Source organism: Sparus aurata, chromosome 7 (assembly GCF_900880675.1).
Source record: "Sparus aurata chromosome 7, fSpaAur1.1, whole genome shotgun sequence".
In the NCBI taxonomy this organism is placed as follows: Eukaryota; Metazoa; Chordata; class Actinopteri; order Spariformes; family Sparidae; genus Sparus; species Sparus aurata.
In genome coordinates, this window is record NC_044193.1 from 14093068 (window position 1) to 14108885 (window position 15818).

At 43.8% G+C, this 15818-nt stretch overlaps 1 protein-coding gene across 3 annotated transcripts in view; it reads left to right on the forward strand.

The window, feature by feature from the left end:
• Nucleotides 1–15818, forward strand: part of nkain4 (sodium/potassium transporting ATPase interacting 4) — a 69721-nt gene that overhangs the window by 38659 nt on the left and 15244 nt on the right. For all 3 annotated transcript variants that reach the window (XM_030424058.1, XM_030424057.1, XM_030424059.1), the window contains exon 4: nucleotides 5485–5685. In XM_030424058.1, coding sequence (XP_030279918.1) covers nucleotides 5485–5685 — 201 coding nt within the window. The remainder of the gene's footprint in view (nucleotides 1–5484; nucleotides 5686–15818) is intronic.

A 15818-nucleotide genomic window follows, 5' to 3' on the forward strand; every position in this document is an offset into this window, starting at 1 on the left:
CCTGTGCATGTATCCACCCTCGCTCCTCCTGTCAACCTGTCGTCTCCCATTTTTTTTCACCCTGCTCACTGCTCCTTTGATGTATTTTAATTTATTCTGCACATTTTGCAAGTTCTGTCTCTCCTCTCCTCTCCTCTCCTCTCCTTTCCTCTCCTCTCCAAACCTTTGATGGGTATCTTGCCCCTGTAGCTTGTCTGACCACTAAGAATAATGAATTCATGTAGGCGCCGGTTAATCTCGCACCCGACAGCCAAAATGAATTTCAGAAACACCTTCCCAAGCTCTGGCGACTTTGTCATTGTGTGATAGGCCTTGGCTCCATCAAGTGTGTCCACTATGCGTGTGTGTGTGTGTGATTGTGTGTTCCTGCATGGCCCCAGCTAGAATAATGAGGCTTGTAAGGGCCAGCTGCTTGGGGCTGAGGCTGGGCATTAACCCGACAGATGGAGCCAGCCTGGGCTCCCAGCTCTGCATATGGTGGCCAGGAGGAGAGCTGGCTAATGGAGCGCGCACACACACACACACACACACACACACACACACACATACAGACATGCACACATGCACGACCAAACCTCGGCTTATAGCTTTCTGAGAGGTCCCCAGCACATTTCATCATAAACCAGAGTCAGCTAATTCTTCCTGACTCGCCTTGACCGATGTTGACAGGACTTTTCTGGAGGGTGTGTTTGTATGTGTGTGTGTGTGTGTGTTTGTGTGTGTGTGTGTGTGTGTAAGTGGTGCGTATGGATGACAAGGCCCTCAGAGTGAGGGGGCAGGTTGTTGGGAGTCATATGCCACATGCTCTGTCACCTCCTATTGATCTCTTATCCCCTCCCCCCACGGTGCAAGACAGACTGACAGACAGACCCCTGCTACTCTACGCACACCTCTGCTTTAAACAGTCCCCAGTCGTTCACAGCCTCACTTTTTATTCATTCTCACTCACACTCTGCACACACACACGGTGTCCGCAGACACAGGCTTTGGATATGCCCGCGTGAAGCTGTCTGAATTTGAAAAGGCTTCTTTTCCCCCCCCTCGCTATTTTGGTATTCAGCGCTTCGTTACTGAGCTTTTCGAATAAAAAAGTGTTCGGACTCTTGATTGCAACAGATTTCAATGAAATCGTTTTCTCTTCTCTGTATTCATCTTTAGCAAAGGACGACATACATTAAAACGCATCAAACATCATGTTCAGTTTTGGTCGCACATTATTGCAGCAGCGTATCGTTAGGAAGAAAACGTTGATTGCACAATGAAATGGATGTAGAGTAATTAAACCATCAGTGTTTACATTGGTTCCCTTTAAACCTCACTATCAGCAAACAACATTATCTGCCACTGGGCACGCGGTCACCCGGGTAAAGGGGGGTTAACTTGCGATCAATTTCTATTAAAGATTAAGCGATTGCATGAGCTCACATTTTGTCCTGTGTTGTTGTTATTTGTGACTCAGAAAATAGCAGAAACGATCGGGTCGTCTTTGCAACAGCGACGACGACGATAATATCACTCCACGGGCGCAGGTGAAAAGCTGTCTCTTGCTACTTTAACAAAAGCAAACTGGTTGCTCAAAAAGTCGCCTATGTTTCCTGTTAATTGGATTGCACGTTTTTATAACAGTTAATGTTTTATACAATACCCCAACAATAATTGAGGTTGATTTATTCATTTGAGTTTGTCAAGCACTTAAAACAAAAGCACTTTGTTACTTTTCCCTTTTGCGTGCTGTCATCAAGATGAAATAAATACTTTATCCCAGTAATTTACAAGATGTGTTATTATGTGCATCTAAATCACAGATGAGGAAGTCAGACGCAGTAGTTGTTAACGGGTGTTAAAAGTTAGTTAGTTGGGGAACCTCACCATCTCAACATGCATGTTAACAATCATCACCATGAGCATGTTGACATGCATTTAACTCAAAGAACAGTTGTGCGTATGAAGAGCTGAGCTGCGCTGCGAGCGCGGCTGTACACTCTGTCTTATTATAATTTTTGTTAAGCACAATCGTTTAGATTTTGATTTTATTGTCCCAGAGGGAGATTTGTTTTCACAGCCAGTACAACATGAAAAGCTAAGCCTTGATTTGATCTGATTAGGGATATAAAAAGGATTCACATTCAGTTGGACTTGATAAAATGCTCCCGAACCACAATACTGCTCCAGAGAGAGACTTTGTTTAACGTGGTTTCATTAAATATGCCTCCACTGTTTCTGTCTAGATATATAATCACTCATATTGATGAGCTGGTCTCATGATAAAGGTGTTATCAATAACATGTGCTGATGTTTATTCTGTCAGACAGCTTTGTGAGCATAAAGTAGGACAGCTCAGTGTGACAGCAGAGAAACTCAGCTGCTTCGCCTGGCTTATCGTGTATTATTTATGTGCAGTGATCAAATCGCATTTTTACATTTGATTTGACAACAGAAACCGCGAAATCTGTCTGTGGAGACAACGAAATCAGGTTTTCGGCAATATTAAAACACAATATCAGCAGAGGCAGATACACAATTTTGTTGTTGCTGAAATAGAAGGTAAGAAAAAAGGAATATTTGGCCGTTATCCTCTTGATTATCCTAAATCATACGGACACATGTGAACGTTTTCTTCTCTATACCCCTGCTCAGCATTCCTCTCTCTCATCACCACGCACAGTGACTGCAAACTTGATTTCAGAGACGATAGCAAACCACCCTCCACACTCCCCCGAATCAATATGCAACCGCTGTGCGTGCACGCCTTTTATGAAATGTAGGTAAACACAAGGCTCTCATCAGAGCCAGAAGAGTCTACAACAGCCTGTTAGCCACTTCGGTTTGCTCCCTGGTGAGAGCCCACAAACACAAACCCTCCTCGCTGTATGTTCAGAAACAATAAATCACGAGAAATAAGATTCTAATCATTTGTTGTTTAGCTTTGAAGAAGGCCCCGTGTCTCCAGTCATCCCACTAACGGGATTGTCTCCAAATATGTATTGACTTTTGTAAAAGATGATAGTTCGGGCAACATCAGTAGACTAACCTTGAATCTATGATATGGAGGGATTGATTTTGTCTCTGGGGTGCACGGGGGCAGAACAATAACACTCCTGACAGTAAGTTGCCAACAGCTTCTTAAATATCGACTGCTGACGTACTGTAGTCATGAGTGTGGCTGCGGCTCGGATAGAGATGTTTCCCTCGCTCGCAGGCTCAATCAGCAGCATCTGTTAAGTCATTAGTCTTCACAATCATACCTATTGACCTTCAGCCGCCCTTGTTTTTCTGCGGCTGTTCGAGAGAACAACAGAGGAGGAGAACGGAGCCAGAGGGGCGATGATGAGTGATTGACATGAAGATAATGTGCGGCAGCATCGTTGTAATATCACTCACGACTCCTGTTGCAGTCATTTCCACTGGCTGCACAGATCCGTTGTCGAACGGTAGTTTGCTGCTACCGGTGATATGTTGTTGATGCATGCGTGTGAGTGTGAGTGGGGGCGGATAGGAATCAGAGATGTTTCCTGACAGCGCTCGACTCTGTTAATAATGCATGTCTTGTCACCGAGGGGCAGATGCGGGGTTAGATTGCTGTATTGGGGTATTGATTGGTGTGAGCGTCTGTGCGTCTCTATGTGTGGGCTCATGTGGCTGTGTGCAAATTGAACAGCACCAGGGTGCACAAGAGCTACATGTATTAAAAAATGCTGGATGTGAAAGTTTAAAAAACTAACTTTCCCACTGAAAGAAGCACATCTGTTGGCTCAGACTGCCTGCAGCTCGTGCACTCCTAACCTATATGTGCATAAAGCTTATGGCCCTTAGAAATTAATTCAGGTTTACTAAAGTTACTAAAAGGTTGGTTCCCACAAATATTAGGAAGGAAAGTTGTAGAATATTCTCACATATCTTTATTGGTATCCAACAGTGCAGAAAGTTTCCCTAGTTATTATTTTTATGAATCTCTACTACATCCATGAATGTGAATGGAGTTAGATTTAAAGCGGTCACAAAAAACATTAAACAGAAACATCTATTTCCTGAAACAATGTCGCCGTTCCTCCGGATAAACCACATAACACACGGTCAGCTGTTTTCACGGGGATTATTTATTAAGCAGAAGGTGGTTCCAAGGAAATCTGTCGACTGTGAGGTCTGTGGATTATCCCGAGAAACAAGCAGACACTTTGTTTTTCAGGAAAAGCACATTTCCGTTTTGAATTAAATGCAAATTTCTCAATGCTTTAAGCATCACAAACAGAATTTTTTTTCCCTCAGTTGTGAAATCTTTAAGGCGATTATCTGAAGAAAAAAAACGGTCGCAAATACGTTTGAAATCTAAACTGTGTTCGTGGCTCAACACAACTTGGAGTTAGTGATGAAAATGTTTTTTAGCTTTAGTGGCAGCATGGCTTCAGGGATTGGATATAACGATCGGACCCCTTCGATCCAGACTGACATATCTCCTAAAATATTGAATTGATTGCAGTAAAATACCCAGAAGATGAATCCTAATGATGCTTCCTCTGGTGCCACCATCAGGTCAAAATTTCTTTGGATATTTCCAAATAACTACAATTCTAATGGCATTCCCATTAGCCTCAGCTTGACTATGTGTTATTGATTATTAAGTTTTGTTCCGTACAAAGTGCAACACTAACATTTTCCAACCTCCTACAAGAAAAAGTACAATGGAACTACGCTCAAAGTCAGAATTCCCTTTTGTAAACTCGAGGCATGTTCACCTGCTCCAACTGATAAAGGAACAGTTGTTTAAAGTCACACCTTTGTTTGTTGACTACAGTATTTGTTACAGGCTAGTGGAATGGAATATATATGAAATATGGAATATAAGAGATGCATTTCCAAGTTTAGATTTGCTGCAAAATAAAATAGATAATGGTGTCTGTTATCTCATGTTACTCTGAGGATTCACCTGCCAAAGAGAAATCATTTGTTTTGTGTTAACTTGTGGCATCGTGCACCTGGAACACTTTGAGGTTGGAGCACAGGCTAAGTGAGATGATGAACTTGGTTAGTGACGTATCTTCTCAGCATTAGCATGTTAGCTTTCTTATTTTGAGTACGTTAGCATGCTGACATTAGCATTTTGCTCAAAGCACCGCTGTGCCATCATGCAGTCTTGCTGAGCTGCAAGCAAAGTTGCAGATTCTTCATCTGAAATAATGCATGGATTGCTGACCCACACCTGTCAGGACCCCAGTGTCCAGGATCGGGTTGGGCTCGGGTCAGGTTCGGTCACATCAACAAAAATGTGGCCCACGCATCACTCTAAACTGAATGAACCAACCCTTTGAGCAAAAAGAGAGCAGTCATAAAAAAAAAAACATCCAACATCTACCGCCGGTGTCTAGAGACGAGCTCCCTGCCTCCTGTAATACACAGCCTTCTCATGAAGAATACATGAATCATAAGTAATAAATAGAGTTCAAGCAGAAAAACACTTAATGTTTTTTTTTTATTTTCTCCTTTCAGGACAGCGACCTGCTGACATTTAACATCTCAGCCCATCACTCCTGGTGGAGCGAGCACGGGCCGGGCTGCGTGAGGAGAGAGATGCCGCAGGCTCCGGGGGTCCGCACCACAGAGAGCCACTCCTACATCACCGTCATGGGCTGCCTCATGGACTACCAGTACATCGAGGTCGTGCACAGCGGCACACAGATTCTCGTTGCTGTGAGTACGAGTCGGTAATGCAACATGTGTCTCTAGATAGCCTCAAGTTTATATGCAACTACGAACCTGTGTGAACTTCATGATATTAAACACTTAACACCAGCAGCAACCTCACTCTCTGTGGGATTCCAGCACATGAAAGGTGAACACGATGGAAGAGCAAGGTGATGTTTTGTTTCCCCCCTTCAAGTACTTTTTCTCAATATAATTTCACAGCAGTCTGTTATTTGGTCTATCGCAGCCGCCCATCCTCTGCCCCGGTTGCCGAATGACAAAATTGATCCGTTGTTTTGTCTGGCTGAGACTCAGACCTGCCAGCTGCTAACAGGTTACTCAAACAGTGGAAGGACTGTTATTGTCCTCTATATACAGCTCTGTATGAAAACACAGAACAAACTCCCCTTCCTGCCAGCATGCACATTTGCACACACTCGTGTATAACCGAATAACCTAATACTGGACGGAGGCCAGGACACTTTTAGTTGCCAAAACAGCAGGTACTTGGGTTCAGACATGAGCGTTACACACATTTACTCACAGCGGCACTCACTTACACACACGCTCAAGCCTATTTTTCACACTTGTCGTCGCTTTAATACATGTGGAGTGGATTTAATGACAGCAGTAGGTGACCGGGAGACGCTTCATCAGCCGTCAGTGGGTCTTCCAGTCCTGTTGGTTTTTCATTCTTACCCTTTAATCTTGAACTCATTTACACCTGGGGGAGCACAATGAATGCACTTAACCGCATGGCGGATTAGGAAACTTGCGGAGGGACCCAGTGTTGAGGGGCACTGGATCGTACCATTAATCCCATCTCCCCCGTGGAGAAATGCAATAAAATGGCTGACCTCACTTCACAGCCCTAAGTTTCTCACTGAAACCCCATTTTCTTGCAGTATAGGCAGTGAAATGGCTTATTCCCTGCCTCACGTGAACCTTTAAGGGCTGGTTACGCTTTTTGGCCTCCATTTTGTACATGGTTTTGCCCAATCAAGCATTCCACGGCATCTCCGTGGGAATGGCTCCCAAGAGGGAAAAAAGGGGGAAATTGGTACTGATATCCCAGCGTCACAAATGGCATCATTTTCCATCTATCCCCGCTTCCTCTCAGGCTAAAGGCACTTAGGAAAATAGTCCTTTGAGATGCCCTCTCTTGTTGTGGTTCGTCCCTTTTTTCCTCTCCGGTGGAAGAGAAAGGCGGACAGAAAGGCAGAGAGTCGGAACAGATGAATGAAAAGGACTAGAAACAAAGTGGGGTTACCCTTTTGGATTGCTAGACGGGTTTCAAGGTTGTCGCGAGAGGCCATTAAATATTTAGTTCGGGCTCCAAGGAGCGTGTTTCATTAAGATGAAAAATGTGGATCAGTTGGCCAGTAATGGAGGCATCATTGTCATCTATCTGGAAGTGAGCCATCCAGAAGTGAAAGCTTTGGATTTGGTAAAGTCAGCCCCGTGTTGTTGCCTACAGGCTACATTCAGCCCAACAGCAACCTGAAGGTTTAAAGGATGAGCTTGAAGTGGAGGCAACCTTTTCAAACTGGGATAATGTATTATTCATCGATTCATCACTGAGGGGAATATTTTGCTCCGTCTCTGCCCCTCATCCTATTCTTTTGTGCCTTCGCTGACACCCAACTCGTCCGTCCATCCTCCGGTGCACACTGCCATTTGAATGGCTTTGGTTTGCTCTTCTTGTCATAATAATGACTGATTTTTTTTTTCCTGTCAGTGTAGTCAGCAGAAAATCCACATACACTCCCTCTCTCCTTCCCACCCTCCTCTCTCCATCCTCCCACTATCCTGTCTTCTTTGGCTCCTTTGTGCCACCTTAACTGTTAAATTAAACAGTTGAGCCTGGAAAAAAAAACCTCGCCGGTGAGATGTCGGGTTGTTAGGAATAAAGGTGCGAGAGAGGAGGAGAGAAAGTGCGCAAGATGTGATATTCAGTTTACATCTGTAGACATAGCTCTTATGCACTAAAGAGAGAAGTGAGAGATGTCAAGGGGTTGTCAGAGCTGCTCATAAAACAGCCAAGGAATGTGCTCGCACACAGATATCATATCACTTAGCGTAGCAGGTTATTGCTGCCACAGGCGATGCTTTCTTCTGGTGCCACTCTGTTCCCTGGGAAGCTGCACTGGGAGGATCGTGTTGGAAGTTGATAATGGGAGGACGGCGTCACCCTCTCGTTCCATTCCTCGTTTCCTCTTTTTTCAGCTATATCCCCCCCCCCCCCCCCCCACTCACTCTCTCCCCGTCCTGTCTGCTTTTCCTGCTCAGATCTCACACTGTTTGACCTTCGTGCCGATATTCCCATGTATGAGTTCCCGAGTCAAATGAAAAAAGTGACAATGTACCCTCTCTCTTGACTTCATTTCTCGCTCGCTGTCACTTTCGCTCCTCCTCTCGAGCTCAGATGAGTCGGTCACGTAAGGTGGGAAATCTCTAATGACAGCTGCAGACTCAATTTGATTCAGTGGGCTACTATGAGTTCTTTTCATTTATACATGATTTATTTTGCTGCCTTTACAACATAGAGTATAACCATGTAAAGATCCATAATTAAAATGAACAGATTAATTTACCTCCATTATCCTCACCAGCCATCCTCACCTCAAAGGACCCAAAAGGCAGACAGGCAGGCTGTAAAACAAAAAAGCGAGTTTTGTTGATCTAAAGCTGTAGGCCATGCCAGAAAGGCAAGCACGTAAACCAGTGCAAACCAGGGAGACATGAGGCAGCGATGCAGGACTTTGAATTTGAGAAAGAAACGTTGACAAACCAACGAAGAGTGAGGGAAAACGCTGACTCACGTACACTTGTAACTAGGTGAACATGGAAATGTGTAGGAAACAGGAAGTGTAAAGCAAAACTAAAAAATAAAACAGGAAAAGACTAAAACAATGGCCTGACTTGACAAAAAGTAGCCTAGCCTACGGTTTCAACATGCAGTGTTTAAGTCCAGTCAGCTGTAAGTAACGTAAACAAAATTGTTTTGGGCGATCAGATTTTTAAAAATTTGTTTTAATTTTCTGATTGACTTTTCTGTATAAAGATGTAACCATTCAAGAGAGAACTGCGATGCATACAAGAGTAGACTCTTTTTTTACAATTATTATTATTTTACTGTCATGTCTGTGTGAAAGTGCACAGTGTTTGACACCAGAGGCCAGAGGAGGCTGGAGGACGATGAAAGGCGCCTGGTTGGTCACAGGGGCTCCCCTCAGTAGGTCTGGCGTGGGCAGACCCCTGTGATCAGCACTCGGGGCTGTGCTTTCAGATACGGTTTGTGTGTGTCAGTGTGTGTTTTGTGATTGTGATGGGACCCATTCAGTTCAGCTGCATGGAAAACAGAAGGGCCCTTCTTCCTACATCCCCCACCCACTCATCCAAAAGGTCAGGGTGCTCACTTTGATAAGTCCATTAGTCCATATTATGTTTTCAAACTGTCATGCTGAACAACCGTCACCGCTGTGGTGAATATGTTGCTTTTTAACTTGTGCGTATGGTGCACGGGGAGCCAACTGGGAGGATCTTTGATGTGCCAGCATTTGAAGTCCACTAATGTGGCCAGAATCGGTAAATGGCCACACATTGTCGAGTATTATAATAGCATTAAGTACCTCTGCGATATGTCAGCGCTGACATTGCAGTGTAACCGCACAGCAAGTTTTACAGCATCTGCTTCAAAAGGATTATAAAGATCCCGGGATTAAAAGACTTATGATGCAGCACTGAGCAGTTATTAGGTCTGCTGGCTGCTGCCAAAAAAACAGGGAGGAGAAGAGAAAGACCTCAAGACCAGAGGAGAGAATTAGTCTCCAGCGGGCCACTGAATATTGTGTCGGGCTACTCTCAGTACATCATAAAGACATGACTGCCCGGCCTGCCATTATACTTCAAAGGCTGTCGCTGCCAAGAGCTTTAATTGTTAATCTGTTTTGCAGCGAAATGGATTTTCCTCAGATTAGTTATACTCTAATATTTGGTCTCTTTAAAACTTCAGAGAGTCGAGGCTAGAAGACAAAGAAGGGGGAACAGAGGAGAACTTGGAAGTGAAAAACCAGCAACGTTAAATAAGTCAATCCTCTCTCGTGGCATGCTTGTTTCTTTGTTTTTTGAAGGATTTCTTTTTGGGGTTTTTTCTACATACAGTGTGTACCAGTCGTTGTATTTACCAGCTTGTTTTTGCCTTATGTCCATTTGTTCTATTGGTCCACAGTGACCCATTTCTCTCCCTTTCATTAAAGCCCCTCAGGTTTTATGCATTCTATCCAGGGAAAACATTTTCAGGGACATTTCCCACATGGGGTCATGTCTGAATGGGAGCAGGGGTCAGTACTGTTTAACTGTTTATATCAAAAGCAGTAACGTTGCAGGGACAAGAAAATAAAGCAATCACAAGATCCTATTAAAGACATATTTGAATCCAAGACTTGTTTATGGTTTAGGGCGGTGCCTTGTCTCATCCATTCTTTGCATTGTGTAGCAAATGAGAAAAAAATTACAAGACAGGAAAACGTTTGTGAATGAGGCTGCATGTATGAATGGTGGAAATTCACCAGCGGGACCTGAAAGGTTATTCCAGTAATTTACTGGGAACTACACGTGAAAGAGATACAGATCTAACTATCCTCTCTGTGTGGGGCTACATGTGGAGGGACAAACAGAGTTTTTTTATTACAGCTTTATTTCTGCATGAACAGCCTCTTGTGTCTGTGTGTGGTGTTTTTCGACAGCAGCATGCTTTTATTTGCAGTCATTTTTATGTAAAAGATGCAAATCAGCACAACAGACTCTAAACAACCCCATGTAAGCTGTATAAGCTGTATAGATCTCTGTGTGTGTGTGTGTGTGTGTGTGTGTGTGTGTGTGTGTGTGTGTGTTCACATTTGGAGAGGGGGGCTGGGTAGAAAAGAACAGGTGGATGTGGTCTCCACAGTCCCCATCTCATCATGTTTTGTCATTAAACATGCAGCTGCCCGCGGACAAACACACACATCTAATTTTCGACGGAGGCACACGCTACACATTGTGAGGCACGAAGTCGAGTGTAATTAACCTACAAGGCATCTGCAGCACCCCGTCTCCTGCTCTCTTTCTGCTCCTCCCGTCCCCCTTCGTGATATATTTTTTACCCACGAATTCCTTTCAATATCGTACACTTCGTGAATCTTCTCCTGACACTGAGCCACAATCAATAGTGTGTTAATTAGCTTGTAGATCGACTCGGATATCCATCGCTGCACACACATGTGAGCAGGGCCAGACCGGCTGTGGAGAAGGAGGCATCTCTTAGTTCCTTATGAATATAAAATACAAAAAAAACCAGACGGATAAACGGCCGCGACCAACGGTTATTTAATCATTGCTGAATATGTTAAACGTTTGCGTAGATAGCTGATTAGCTGCCAATTCAGTTTCTCAAAGTATTGAAAAAATGGCCATCAAAATTTCTGAGAGACCGGAGGGGGGCTTCTTTCTGTCTCTTTCTGTCTATTATGATATTAAACAGAGAAAAAAAACAAATTCAGTGAGTGTCTGGCACTTTTGACCAGACTTGCTGCATGTTTCTAGGGATGTCGGACTGTCCATCCATCAGATGGAAATATCTCAAAGACTGTATGTTGTGTTGCCGTGCATGACTGCATGTTAGCGTGCAGACGTCGTAGCTCAGAGTACAGCTGTGTCTAAGCACAGGCTTACAGAGCTAATACCATGGCTGTAGACTCTTAATACCATTGCGTGATAAATGAGATGATGAACCAAGATCGATGATACATTTTCTACTCATCAGCTGAGCAACTGCACAGATACACTGAGACTGAAAAGGCATGTAATTACACTTTATACCAATATGTGTAGATTTTTTTAATGCAGGTAAACCTGATAAAAATAGGCGTTTGACTCCTTTCCTTTTGCCAGGCGACGAGTTTGCCTTTTTGTTATTTTCTTTCCCTGTATGTCACGTTCTACGTCACAAACATGCCAGCGTAGTAGAACAAAAACAAAGTCGAAATGGCAGAAATCAGCAGGTATCTCATCGGACTACACCCAGAAAACATTCAAATTTGTTTTTTAAGTTTTAATCGATAACATTCTGAATTTGACGCATCATGTTCCGCGTAGCTGATAACGGAAGCTGCACAGGACACAAGGAAAGCCCCTAACAACGGTTACTTTTTCTTCTGTCTCTCTTTCAAACCCAGTGCTTGCTAAACTATGTTTGAGTGCGACCTAAACAGAAATGGATTTAAAAGTATCAGCAAGCCAGGGTCATGAACTTCAGCACATGTCACATTATCGCGGCAGAATAGGGGCGAAAATTTGCGTGTTCGCCCGGGTGTTGTGTTCACATTACAGTTCAATCGGAGCTCCTGTGACCACTGCAGAGTAAATGCCGACATTCTCATAGAAACCACAACAATAAAAACTAGATGTTAGCAGGCGTTGAAAGGGGTATAACATGTAAATCCAAAATAATTGACTGTAAACCTAATTTATTGTTGCTGTAACCGAGCAGTCGGAGCTTCTTATCACGAAACAGATTTGTGTCTAATGGACTGATGTTTATGAGTGAGTGTGCATTGTCAAAGGTGGTGATGTGACTTTATGGACTGGCACATTCGGTCCAAACTCGACCTTCATTAGCCTATGCAAATGCGAGTAACCTTCTTTTTCTAGCCCGGCAGCTGGCCTTCTTCCCACCCGTACACACACGAATGCCTGAGCCTTAAACTTCTCTTCACCCTCATTATCTGAAAGGAGGAACGCTGATAATGCTGTACAATCACAAACACGTCATTCAGTTTCCTCTACAACACAATAAATAGTAAATGAGGGCCCATCGGAGGAAGGGCTCTGCTTTTGATGATTTCCCACGTCGAGGCGCTGAACCTTCCGTGCCCGTTTTTGTTTCTGCCTTCTTGCTTCCTTCTGTCAGTTGTCCAGATCACTGTTGACTGCTCAACAACCTGCAGAGAGGAGGGCGGCGTTTGCTGTTAGAGCAATGATAAAACACACACAGACACACACAGAGAGGGGGGCAGAGGAAAGATGACAGCGGGTATTTTCAGGTTGAGGAGAGTACAAGGAGAATTCAGAGTAAAAAGGGAAATGATTGGCAGCTAAATGAGTTGGCTTTGGTGTGGCACGTCCTCACAGACAGGCCGAGATCGAGCCTCAGAGGACATGCGGGGGCTTTATGAGCTTAATTAATTTGACATTAATCTCTAAAATGATCCCTGAACTCTGAAGTGACGAGGGGAAGTCAGAGAAGAAAGCTAGGGGCGGTGTGTGTGTGTGTGAGAGAGAGAGAGTGGATTTATGAGCGTGAATTAAGGCCATTTAATATGCAGGGATATATAAGTGGAATTGTCACTTTTCATTTAGGACACTGACCCATATTAGCTAAGGACAACAACGCCTCCAGCAAAAGGGCCACCAAGTGTTCACTTCAGTGATCTCAGTAACTTCCTCTACATCACACTCAGTGTGCCGAAGCCTTAGAAAAGAAAAACTAGAAAACAGCGTGGTGTAAAATCAGCCCTCATCGGGACATGAAACATCCAGAGTTTATGCTGTCAGCGGTGATCAGACGAGGAGAGAGAGGCGGATCAAAGAAAAGCCTTTCGAGGAAATTTCTAATGTGTTGGATTCACAAGTGTTACCTTGTGTGTGCTCTTTCTCTCTTTATTCCCCACGCCCACACAGTCATATACATGTGCAGGTGATGAATTAAAGGTAACCTCTAAATAAATGAAACATAAGGCAGGCAGATGCCCATGCGGCACACAAAGGGACAGCGAATGGTTTGACGAGCAGGAATATAGACTGAGTCGATTTTAAAAGGAGATTTTGGGCCAGTGTTTGAGTTTGAGATGCACTGATAAGAATTTTCTTGGCCAATTCCGAACTGTTTTTATTAAAAGCTTGACCTGCCAGTTACAATTTCGAGCGATCCCAATTTCCTTCTTTCTATGAACATCTACATTTCATAGCATACACAAACATTTTGGAACATGTTTTTGATGGAAAATTCAATTATGTTTGTATAAAACACTGGCTGTTATGTAACTTATAGAAATAGCACGTTGTAAGCTTTAATGGCCTTTTGTAAGCATTAAGCATTTTGCTCTCCTTTAGACAATCGATTGGGGCAGCTTTACTGGAAATGGCTCAGAAAATACAAAATGTTGGTGTGATTGCGTGCCTTAACATACTGGTGAGATGATGAGATACAGTACAGGGTCCTGTCTCACCGAATTTGCCATTTTCCAAGATGAGATGTGCAACACAAGATAATTTCCTCCAACTTAATAGCAACACAACTTCTCAAGAATCAACTGTCTCTTTCCAGGGAGTGACATCTTGTTGAGTTAACTAGTTTTTCTTATCAAAACAAACGCCATACTTCCATCGAAAGGACTTTTAATTTTTATCTTCCTTGTGGAGGACAGTCACTCGTGCGATCTGTGGGTCAGTACTTGAATTGTACAGTAATTTGTTTTGTGAAACATGCCTGAGTTTAGAGACTCGTCAGACACCAAAACACAGCACAGCATTTTATCATCATATTATGAGATTTCCCAACTCTAGAGTACTTATCTTGGCAGCGATTATTTTATCCTCCGTCTCGAAAGATCGACAGCTAAACAGCAGAATCACACTGTACATGTTGCAATGTAATCTACCAGGAATGTGTCCGTATTATTATGCGTATTCGATTGGCCGGCGTTGTGTGTTTGAGCCCGGTACGTTATTTTTGGATGAACCTGCACTCCCCCCCCCCGGGGCCCTCTAAACTTGCACTCCCGCTGCGTCAACACACGAGTCTGATTTAAATGTTTTTCCACAAAGCGTTGTTTTTATTGGCCTAATCCAGCGTTTCTCCGACACAACCATCAAAACACCAGTTAAGAATAATGTTCGTCCACCCGGCGGAGTCCCAGACACTCGCGGCCCGTGGTGAAAATTAAACAAACGTGCACTCACGTGTAGATATTAACTCATGCGGCTGCACACTTCTACCGCTGAAACACACACGCGGACACAATGCGGCTGAAAACAGGGTGTGCTCCCTGCTGTTAACACCATCTTGTGTTTGACACTGGCTTTATACATATGCTAATTCACCTCCATTTCACCGCCACCGTAATGGATGGGGTGAGACCAGCAATTAGATAGTGGAGAGGAAAAAAAAAAAAAAACCCAGAGTGAAAGAGAAGCAGAGAGAAGAGTTATGTATCTTATCTCGCCCACACAGAGACAGAGCCATTCTCTCCTCTGCCAGACTCTACACCTGAGTCTCATTCATAAATAAAACATTTAATCTACATCTGGATGAACTTCAGTAAAGGCCCAATATATAGAAGACGTAAAAAAAAATGACATTAAACTCAAATGATGGAGATGAAAGTGGTGCAAACCACACAGCATCTTTTGTTCCTCTAATAGTTCCTTCAGCCAAGTTAAGTTATAGGTTGAATGAATGTTATATAAATAGCGGCCATCACACTGAGTCACTTCCCCACCGGGCTTTGTGTTTGTGTACCCAGTGTGTAAGGAGGGCAGCGTTCCCGACTCTCTTTTTAATTGGCATGGCAGAGTGCCAAAGGATGGATGGGTGGCTGGATGGGTGACGAGAGACTGTCTCTCACTGTCTGTTTCTGAGTCGATGGCAGCCATCTGCCAGTTCCAGGGGCTATTCTCAGCGCCGGGTGTGTCGGTGTACAGTCGTTGTTGTGTGCTCACGCTGTTGCTTTCTGGTGTGTTTGTACATAGAAGCTACTGCTGTCTGTACACTCCAGAGGTCCTGTCAACTTTGAAAGCACTGCAAACACAGATATTACAGGAGGGCACGGTGGAGCTGTGAGCGCGGTGCCGACACCTTGTAAGGTGAAAAGGCTTACTGTTTTTAGCGAAAGTTTACACAGTCGGTGCCCTTGTTTCAGGAAATCTGGTGAGTAAAAGCACAATTTTCACTCTGGTTTTGTTTTCCACCAGTTCCTGAGGAAAATATTGGAGTCTTTAGTCTTTCCACCAGTGGGCTGGTTCAGTTCGGCTCAGTGTGTAACACATGAGCGTTAACAAAGGCTGTGTGGATGGCACCAAAAGAACCCCTCCATGCC